Source organism: Mastomys coucha, unplaced genomic scaffold (genome assembly GCF_008632895.1).
Source record: "Mastomys coucha isolate ucsf_1 unplaced genomic scaffold, UCSF_Mcou_1 pScaffold22, whole genome shotgun sequence".
Classification (NCBI taxonomy): domain Eukaryota; kingdom Metazoa; phylum Chordata; class Mammalia; order Rodentia; family Muridae; genus Mastomys; species Mastomys coucha.
In genome coordinates, this window is record NW_022196905.1 from 208,708,368 (window position 1) to 208,719,533 (window position 11,166).

General features: G+C 48.5%; 1 protein-coding gene across 7 annotated transcripts in view; it reads left to right on the plus strand.

Moving 5' to 3' along the window:
* The window catches only part of Pbx4 (PBX homeobox 4), a 37,471-nt gene that overhangs the window by 18,293 nt on the left and 8,012 nt on the right, over positions 1-11,166 (plus strand). For 2 of the 7 annotated variants that reach the window (XM_031340034.1, XM_031340035.1), the window contains exon 2: positions 6,263-6,336. The exons of 1 other annotated variant lie outside the window; for it this stretch is intronic. In XM_031340034.1, coding sequence (XP_031195894.1) covers positions 6,263-6,336 — 74 coding nt within the window. 4 more of the 7 variants (XM_031340040.1, XM_031340039.1, XM_031340037.1 and 1 more) reach the window with 4 other exon arrangements.

Below are 11,166 nucleotides of genomic sequence, written 5' to 3' on the forward strand. Positions count from 1 at the left end.
CCCTGGGGACCCGACCCAAGTCGCCGGTCCCTCCGCCCGCCGGCCCTGCCGCCCCGGGGGACCCGCTGTACACTAGTCGCCTTTCTCAGTGCCTGCGAACCCGTCGCCACGTCACAAAGACCCCGGCCCGCGCGCATCCACCTTCATCCTGACTGGATTTGTAACAGACTTGTTTGAACTAAGTGTGTCAGGCTGACACACATGGAGGCAAGCATTTTGAAGGAAAAGTTTGCTTACTATTCCCAAGAGGAGGGGCCACACATGGCCATGGCCAAAAGTACGGGCCAGTTTCTTAGTCTATATGTCTAGGCAGAGGCCAAGAGCTTTGGTGGGATTTCCTCCAGAGTGAACTGGCTATGTTGGGCAGACTGGTTTGAGCCTCCCGGGAGCTGGACGGAGGTGAGCTGCTCTAGTCTGGGTCACAGCAGGTCTCTAGATGGCTGGGATCTGGCCCCGTGGCGACTAGGGACAGGGAAAGCCTGGGTGTTGCGTGAGATGAGTTGGCGCAGAGCATTTTGGATTAGCTGACATGCTTGTGGAAGGCACGTGCTTGCTCTGTCTGGGAGGTAGCTGACCCCAGCTCTGCCAACCCTCTTAAAACAGTAGAAACCAAGCTGCCTACAGGCTTGATGCTGGCTCCTGCTGCTTTCCTTCAAGACAAGATGGCTGACTGCTTCCTCCACACCTCCACCCTCTCCGCACACTCTGTGCTCCGCCCTCCACTGAGTCACCCTGGAACTCTAGGAGGTAGGGTGACCTTTCCTTCTCCTCTTTGGCATTTAGGTTCCACTGCCTCCCATGTGACCTTTGAACGTCCTTGAATTTCAGCCTGGGTCTCCATCTCCAGTGGAGATTTCCTCAAATCCCCAGCATTCAAGGGTCATCCCCCAGCCAGTGATTTCTCAGTCCTCTGCTAGTTCAGCTCCAGCCGAGAGTTTTTGGCCCTGCCCAGGAGCTCAAGTGCTGCACTTGTGACCTGTTGATGCCTCCATGGTTACTGCTCAAGGGCCCAGCATCCAGGCAGCTCTGGCTACTTTGTAGTCTTTTTTTTTTTTTTTTCCCAAAAGCTTTCACTCCTACACCAAGGTCCTTCAGATCCACTCTCCAAACTAAAGGTCTATTGTGTCTATGCTAACACCAGGCTAGCCTTGAATTTACAGAGATCAGACTGCCTCTGCCTCTGCCCCTGCCCCTCCCCTCTGGCTCCTGAGCGCTGGGATTACAGGCATGGCCTAACACATTCAGTCCACAAAAAATATTTTTAAAATGTGTTTCAGACTGGCTGTGGTAGTATGTGCCTGCAACCCCAGCAGGTGGGAGGCTGTGGCAGCTGAGACAGGTGAGTTCATGGCTAGCCTGGACAGCTTAGCAAGATGCTATCTCAAACTGAAAATAATAAGTAAAAAGGGCTCCCCCTCAACTTAGTGTAGGCAGCTGCCCAGTCTGCACAAGGAGGGGTCTGGGTTGCCTTCCAACACACATACACACACACACACACACACACACACACACACACACACACACTTTTTTAAATTAAAATATAAATGTTTCAGACAGCCTGATATTTTTCATGCTTATAATCCAAACATTCAGGAACCTGAGGCAGAAGAATGGGAAGTTCACGTGTAGCCTGGGCTACGTGTCTCAAAGAATGAAAGCTTAGAAAAGAACTGATATTTCAGCCCAGCATGGGGCTTATACCTGCAGTTCCAGCTATTCAGGAAGCTGAAGCCAGATAATCCCCTAAGCCCCAGAGTTTGAGCTCAGCCTGGGCCCATCTGGAAACAATACATACATACATACATACATACATACATACATACATATACACACACAGACACACACACACCTCACTTAAGGCCAGTCAAACAGGCCAGTAGAACAAAACTTACATAGGACCCCATCTCATCACACACCCCAGGATGACCTTGAACTTCCAACCTTCCTGCTTTTACTCCCTAAATTCTGGATTCCAGCTGTGCATCAACACACCTGGCTTGTGTGGTGCTGGGGATCCAGCCTAGGGCTTCTTGCACACTAGGTAAACACTCTGCTGGTTGAGCCATATGCCCAGCTAGGTGAGAGATGTCTGATGGGTATACCAAGACGTTGGGTGGGGAAAAGAGGACTCCTTAGCAGCTGGTCAGTCCCACTGCAGAATGAGACTGGGTGTGTCCTTGCTGGGTGTCCATCACTATGATAAAACACCACAGCAGAAAGCAGCTTGGGAAGGAGAGGGTTTATGTCATAGCTCCATCGATCATGGAAGTCAGGGCAGGGTCTGACATAGAGCCATGGAGGACTGCTGCTTCCTGCCTTGTTCCCCATGGTTTACTCACTCACCTGCCGTCTCATACACTCCCACACCACCTGGCCAGGGGTGACCCCGCCCACAGTGGGTAGGGCCCACATCAGTCATTAGTCAAGAAAATGCCCTTACAGGCGACCTACAGGTCAGTCTGATTGAAGCATCTTCTCAACTGAGGATCCGCCTCACAGATGACAGTAGCCCACATCAGGTTGACAAAATACTGTACAGTTCCCCGCCTCGTCTCACACCAGTGCTCAGCTCGGACACTGGGCTGGGATGTAGCTCCGTGGTAGAGCACTGGTGTGGCATTCTTGAGAGTCTGCCTTCAATTTCCAGCAACACTCACACACCTACACACACACACACACACACACACATACACACACATACACACATGCAGCTCACCTTGTACTATTCTTGGTGACACCATCCTAGCTCAGGCTCTTCTGACAGTGGGACTGACAGGGATGCACCTGCTTTAGCCATCTGCATGCCATAATTAAAGGCATGAGACACCACACCTAGCCAGCATGTAAAACACTTAGAAGAAAATGTTGATACACATCTTAACCTGGAATTAGGCAGTAATTTATTAGAACTGAAATTTAACTGGAAGGTGGTGGTGGGCACACATTTAATCCAAGCAGAGGTAGGAGGATCCCTGAGTTCAAGGCCAGCCTGGTTTACAGAGTGAGTTCCAGCAGAAAACCAAAACAAACAAAAGGAATCATACTTAAACCCCAGTTGAAAAACCAAAATAGATCAATTAGATTCATCTAAAAGGAAAGGTCTGGACCCAGGCAAGGGAGTATGTGTGTTGTAATCCTAGCATCTGAAGGCTTAGTTACAGGATTGGGAGGTAGAGGCCAGCCAGATGCTGTCTTGACAATAGTTCAAACAGATTGAAAGCTGGCCTCTGACCTCCACACATGTAGCCACACTTTTCCCTCATACACAAACATATACTGATGGTCATAAAATAAGTATATAGGGGCTAGAGAGATGGCTCCCTGGTTAAGAGCACGAGCTGCTCTTCCAGCGGACCCAGGTTCAGTTCCCAGCACACACTGCATCCAACAAACAACCACTTCTGGCCCTCACAGGCATCAAGCACATACATGATGTATAGACATACATACAGGCCAAACACCCATACACATTAAATAATAAATTTTGATAAACAAAACTTTATCCAGAAAGTAAAAAAAGGCCCTTAGGAAGGAAGAGACACATATATCATAGTTACATAGCCGAGAGACCCAAGCCAAATAGACCTTAGTTCTTACAACTCACTGGTAAGACAGACATCAACCCATCTGAAAAGTGGGCAGGACTGCGACAAGGCTGCCTAAGTCTAGGCTCAGGATCCGACGCCCCCTTTTGGCAGTCATGGGTACTGCACACATGGTGCACAGATAATGCATGCGGACAAAATGCTCACACATAAAAAATAAAATGGAAAGAGTGAAGTTAAGCCAGGCTTGGTAGGGCACACCTTTAATCCTAGGATTCATGAGGTAGAGGCAGGTGGATCTTTTGTGAGTTCAAGGCCAAGCTTGGCCTACATATGGAGCTCTAAGCTGGCCAGGGCTACACAATGTGACCCTGCTTCAGAAAACTAAAAAATATTCTGAGTTGAAGGCCAGCCTCATCTACAGAGTTAGTTCCAGGATAACCAGGGCTACATAGAGAAACCCTGTCTCAAAAAACTAAGGACATCTCCCCCCAAAAAAGCCCAAAACTGTAATGACCTCAACCGTGGACTTACTGTGGTCAGCAGCTCTCCTCCAGCATGTGCTCACAGCCTGCACTTCACAGCAGCACTGTGTATAATAACCTAAATGGAAACAAACCAACTCTACCAAGTGATGAATGTGGGCCTGGTAGCTCATGCGCTAGAATGCTTAACCTGGCATGCACCCCAGCACCTCACAAACCATGTGGGCTCTGGGGATTGAATTCCCGTTTTTAGGCTTGATTGCAAAAGCCGTTCCCTACTGAGCCATCTCCCCTGCCCTGTAGATCGTTATTGTACTCTTTACTGCTTGTACTATATACTGTTTATTACACTATAGTGTTATTTAAAAGACACTGATGTAGGGCTGGAGAGATGGCCCATTTTCACAAGCACGGGCTGCTCTTCCAGAGCACTCAGGTTTAATTCTCAGTGCCCACAGGGTGGCTCACAACCATCTGTAATCCAGTTCCAGGGAAGGCAACACCTTCTAGACTCCATGGGCACTAGGCATACACGTGGCGCACAGGTATGCATGCAGGCAAAAACACACATACAAAAACAGAGAAGAAAAAATAATGATGAGGGAGAAGAAGCCTGCACAGCCTTTTGGTGAACCAAATTCTTTTTTTGTTTTCCATTCCTAATTAGAATTATTTTGGTTAGTTTGTTTGCTGGAGGTAGGATGCAGGGCCCAGAGCATGCTAGACAGGCACCTCCCCACTGTGCCCCCCTCTGTCCTCCCTGGTTACTGTGAAGTGTGGATCTAAGCCTCGAGTTACTTTCTCAACGCAGTGCCTGATATAAGCAGCTGAAAGGAAGAAAGCTGTCCTGCCCCCTCCTCCCCTCCCCCCGCCCCGTCCCCCGCAGTGTCTGAGAGGACAGAGAGGGCATCAGGAGGCAGTGTGAGAGGTGCCACAGACCTCCCCCCAGGCCTTCCTCCAGCCAGTCACATCTGCTACACTGCTGCCATCAGTCACGTGAGGTGCTCACTGGAGGCTTTGTGATCACCTCACCTCTGGAAATGTCATTACAGATGCAGCCTAGCCTGCCGCTCTACCCCCCTGGATTATTCCTTTTTTGCTCTTGTTTTTGTTTTCTTTTTCATGTTTTTTTTTTTAAGATGCATTTTTCTTTTTTAAATTTTATTATTTATTTATTTATCTATTGGTTTTCTGAGACAGGGTTTCTCTGTGTAGCCCTGGCTGTCCTGGAACTCACTCTGTAGACCAGGCTGGCCTTGAACTCAGAAATCTGCCTGCCTCTTCCTCCCAAGTGCTGGGATTAAAGGCGTGTTCCACCACTGCCCGGCAAGATGCATTTTTAAATGACATTTATTTTGTGTGGGTGTAGATGGGTGGTCACTCCTGTGGAGATCAGGGGACCGCTCGTGATAAGTCTGCCCTTGTGCGAGGTTAGGGACTGAACTCAGTCGTCAGCAGGCACTTTTACCCAGTGAGCCTTCTCACCAGCCCTTTTTGTGTTTGGTGTTTTTTGTTTGTTTGTTTGCTTAATTTTCTTCTTCTCTCTGGTGTAAACACAGATGTAGGCCTGCCACAGCACATGTGTACTGGACAGCATGCAGGCTCTGTTTCTAAGGTTGGGATTGAAGCTGTTATGTTTGCACCTGCTGAGACCTCTGCTTCCTGTTTCCTGTGGAGTCCTTGCTTTGTTTGGGGCGGGTAACTCAGGCTGGGCTAGAACTCAAACCTTACCATATAGCTGGGACTGGCATGAACTCCTTGGCCCTCCCCCTCACTCTGCAGTGCTGGGGTGGCAAGTATGTGCCATGGGCATTTCCTTACAGTTCACCTCACAGCCTGGCTTGCCTGGACTCATGCGACCACGCTGGCCTCAAACTTACAGAAAACCATTACCTAACATTTCTGATGTTGTTGAGACAGGGCCTGACTGTGTAGCCCTGGCTACCTTGGAACTCTAGGTAGACTGGGCAGGCTGTGAACTAGGATATCTGAAGGCTTTGCCTCCAGAGTACTGGGATTAAAGCCTCACACCAACATGCCCACCTCATACCACATTTCTTGGTCCAGTCAAGTTGATAATCAGCCTCCCAGTTTACATGAATCTGAGCAATGTGTCCTGCTTCATGGGGTGGTTCCTATGTCAGTTTGGCTGGCAGGCCTGGTGTCTTGGGAAGGGGGCCCTGCTCCCTCAATGAGCTAACACTCTCACCATGCCTCTGCCGCCTCTTTCAGAAAGCATGCCCTGAACTGCCATCGGATGAAGCCTGCTCTCTTCAGTGTGCTCTGCGAGATCAAGGGGAAGACTGGTAGGCGGCTCTAAGGCTGTCCGCGCTGGCCTCGTGTGGGCTGCACTTGTAGGCCTCTTCACAGTTCTCTGGCAGCATGTGGTTCTGCCATCTTTCAAAATTCAAAAAAAAATAGAATTTTATTCTAGCTCAGGATTTCAGGGTTATCCCCATGGAATTCTTCGGCCTTTGCAAATACTTTTAAGAAGGGGAGTGGGTGGGCTAGCTGGATAGCTCAGTGGATAAAGGCACTTACCACCTGATGACCTGAGTTCCATCCCCTGGACCCACATGGTAGAAGAAGAGAATTGACCCTAGCAAGGTACCCTCTGACCTCCACACATGCGTCATGGCACATGCCCATCTCACAGATAAAGAATTATAGTAAATAAGTTAAATGAAAAAGAGGTGTGGTTGGAGACATCTCAGTGGTTAAATCACTTTCCATGCATGCATGAGGACCAGAATTCTGATTCCCAACAACTGTGTAAATGGTAGGTGAGGCCTGGTCACTGCCTGTAATCCTAGTAAGATAGGATCCAGGGTCAAGCACGCTGTCTAAGCTAGCCACATCAGCCGGTTCTGGATTCAAGCAAGAGGCCTTAACTCAATATACAAGGTGGAAGGGGCTGGAGAGACAACGGCTCAGGAGTTAAGAGCACCAGCTGCTCTTACAGAGGACCCGGCTTCAAGTTCCAGCAGCCATGCGGTGGCTCACAGACGTCTATAATATCATATCCGAGGGATATGAAGCTGCCTTCTCAACCTTGCAAGCAGACTGCTCTCACATGCACAGACACCCATGTAGGCAGAACACCAATACACTGTGTGTGTGTGTGTGTGTGTGTGTGTGTGTGTGTGTGTGTGTGAATGATCAAGGAAAACAGTGATGCCAACCATGGGCCTATACACACTGTACACCTACACACACACACACACACACACACACACACACACACACACACTGCATACACATGTACATGCAAAGAAAAGACCAAGCCCCATAGCACAGTCCTATCATCCATCCAGGAAGCGGAGGCATAAAGATGCAAGTTCAGGCCTTCCTTATAAAACCTGTCTCAAAACTAAGTAAAGTGCACACCTTTAATCTTACCACTTGGGAGGCAGAGGCAGGAAGATCTCCATGAGTTCAAGGCCAGCCTGGTCTACAGAGCAAGTTCCAGGATAGCCAGAGCTACACAGAGAAACCCTGTCTCTCACACCTGTAATCCCAGCACTCAGAAGAGGCAGCCATAGCTCTGTGAAGTCAAGGCCAAATTAGTCTACATAATGGGTTCCAAGACTGCCAAGGCTACAAAATAAGATGCTATCTCAAAAACATGGACTTCAACCTTTTGATCCTCCTGCCTCAATCTCCCAAGTGCTGGGATTAGAGGTCTGCACTACTAAACCCGAGAGAGGATATCTGCTTCCATCAGTTTTATGGCTCCAGGCACTTCCTTCGAGGGGACTGTAAATCGCTGGTGCTTTTGCACCTGTCTGTATCAAGGAGGGGAAAGGCTTCAAACATATCTGCTGTCGCTTATATAATTTGTCATGACTAAGTTATAGGCCCAACGGTGTCCTGCTGTGTGCTCTTTGTTTTATTTGAGAAGAGTCTTATCCCAGGCTAGCCTCAAACTCTGCGTTGTTGAGGCTGGCCTTAAACTCCCAGTCCTCCTGCCTCTGCCTCCCCAGTGCTTGGATGCCTGGTGTGCATCACTGCAACAGGCTTATGCTAACCTGGAGGATGCAGGACTTCATGCAGTAGACAAGTGATCCACTCTCTGCGTTCCCTCCGTGCTCCACTATGTGCACAGACCACATTTTGTGTATCACATGTTGTGTGTCTGACAGATACATGGATGTGCTCTTCTTAGCCACTGTAAACGGTGCTACCCATGCCAGGCATGTGCAGACATCTGTCCAGGTCCCTCTGCTTCTTATTTTTGTCTTTTTCTTTTCTTTTTTGGCAGTGCCCAGAGGGACCCAGGGCCTCTTGAATGCTGTGCTGGGTTAGTTACTTCTCTAGCTGCTGTGATAAAAACCCCTGGCTAAAGCCACATGAGGAGGGAAGGTTTGTTGTGGCCCTTGGTTTAGGGGCACAGTCTACCATGGCAGAGGAGCTGGCTGGCAAGAGTCTCTCAGCACTGAAGAGGGTATGCGAAGCGACTGGTTATTCGTCCTTATTTCTACCACCTCCTAAAGCACAGCTGCCAGCTGGAGATTTTGTGCTTAGACACAGAGCCTGGACCAGTGGGTTTAATACCTGGGACCCAAATGGTCCAAAATGGTGGGCAGAAAGAACCAGCTATACACACACACACAGAGAGAGAGAGAGAGAGAGGGAGAGAGAGAGAGAGAGAGAGAGAGAGAGAGAGAGAGAGAGAGAGAGAGAGAGAGAGAGAGAGAGAGAGAGAGAGGCGGGGGAGGGAAGGGGAGGGTAAAGAGAAGAAAAAATTAAGAGAATTTTTTAAACTCGTGAACTTGCAGGGCATGTTTGACATTGAAACCCCCCCCACACACACACACACACACCGTGCTCATCTTAGCTCTACTTACTAGGGCAGTGAGGCCCTGCTTGGCTTGTATAGCACCTGCCTGTCATCCTCAGGAGGTGGAGACAGAAGGATAAAGAGTTTAAACCTAGCCTGGGCTACATGAAACACTGCCTCACCACCACTCAAAATTAATAAAGCTGTGTGTAGTGGTGCACACCTTTAACCCCAGCACCCAGGAGTCAGGTGAAGTTCGGTCTCTGAGTTTGAGGCCAGCCTGGTCTACAGAGTAGTCCAGAACAACCAGGACTACAAAGAGAAACCCTGTCACAAAACAGGAGAGCAAGGAGTCTCAGTTCTACTGCACCAGAAAAGGCCAAGGTTCAACTCAAAGAAACTTCACCATGGTCTGACCTCTGATGCCCTCAGCCCGTGGGCCAGTGTTCTCTCCAGTCATGGTTAGGACATGTCATAAGGAAAGACAGAGGACACAGAGAAGCTACACTGAGAAACATAGAAAATAGTGGAGCACATCCACACTGAGAGGTGGGCATTTGCCTGCATGCATGTCTGCATCTTGTGCATACTGGTGCCCAAGGGTACCAGGAGACAGCACTGGATCCCCTGGAACTGGAATTACTAATGGTTGTGAGCTGCAGTATGGGTGCTGGGAACTGAATCATCTCTCCAGCCCTATTTACTTATTTTTATTTTTTTTATTTTTTATTTTTGTATGGGGATGGTGCATACTGTGTGGAGGTTAGAGGACAATGTTACAGAAACCTAGTTTCTCCCTCTACCATGTGGATTTTGGGAACTGAACTCAGGTCATTGGGCTTGGCAGCAGGCACCTGTGTTTACCTGCTGAACATCTCACCAACCTGGGAATGTTCTTTTAGGTTTTTAAAGTCTTGTTTGTTTGTTTGTTTTGGTGTGGTTTGGTTTTTCAAGATGGGGTTTCTCTGTGTTGCCCCCATCTGTCCTGGAAATCATTCTGTAGAACAGGCTATCCTCAAACTCAGAAATCTGCCTGCCTCTGCCTCCGAAGTGCTGGGATTAAAGGTGTGCACCACCACCACCTGGCCTAAAGGTTTTCTTTTTACAGTTTGGGGTGGGGCATGTGTTTGTGTGCAGGGTGTGTAGTTTATGTGTATTGTGGGTATGCATGTCCCTATATGTAGTGTATGTGTACACATGTGTACACACTTGTGCAGGAGTATATATTGGAGGCCAGAGGTTGATATTAGATGTTTTCCTTGATTGGGTTTCCCTTATTTTTGTTTTATTTTGAGACAAGATCTCACTGTGTAGCCTAGGCTGGCCTAGAGCTTACTTTATAGACCAAGCTGGTCCTGAAGTCAGACATTGGCCTGTTCTGTTCTGTCTCTCAAGCTTCCTCGAAATAAAGCCCTGTACCACAGTACCCCAATCCTTTTTTTTTTTTTAAGATTTATTTTATTTATTTTATGTATATGAGTACACTGTAGCTGTATAGATGGCCGTGAGCTATCATGTGTGTGGCTGCTTTTGATCTCAGGACCTCTGCTGGCCCTGCTCACTCCAGTGTAATTTACTGCAGCTGTCTTCAGATGCACCAGAAGAGGGCGCCTGATCTCATTACGGGTGGTTGTGAGCCACCATGTGGTTGCTGGGATCCGAACTCAGGACCTTCGGAAGAGCAGTCGGTGCTCTTACCCGCTGAGCCATCTCACCAGCCCAATCCTTTTTTTTTTAATGGCTATATTTTTTTATTTGTTGTGAGTTGTTTTTAGAGTTTATTATTTTATGTGTATTAGTATTTGCCTGGATGTATGTCAGCACTGTGTATGTGCACTGTTGGAATTATAGACAGCACTTGGATCAAGCATTTCCTTTTCTGATTTTTTTTTTTCGAGACAGGGTTTCTCTGTGTAGCCCTGGCTGTCCTGGAACTCACTCTGTAGACCAGGCTGGCCTCAAACTCAGAAATCCACCTGCCTCTGCCTCCCAAGAGCTGGGCTTAAAGGTGTGCGCCACCACCACCCAGCTCCTTTTCTGATTTATACAAGTGCCACCCCACCACACACACAGACACATGGACACAAGGACATGGACACATGGGCACGCAGCAGGACCTGTCAGTGCAATGCTGGTCCCCATGATAGGCTGTTTGCCTTTAATATCTTTTCACTTTTATTTATTTTGTAGGAGGGAAGGGAGAGGCGCCTATAGATAGAGGATGACTTGTAGGATTTGGCTCTCCTTCCACCACATGGCTCTGGGGATTGGTTTCAAGCCATCAGGCTTGGCAGCAAGCTCTTCTACCCACTGAGCTGTCTCACCAGCTCTGCGTCTGCCTCTGATCTGCACCCAC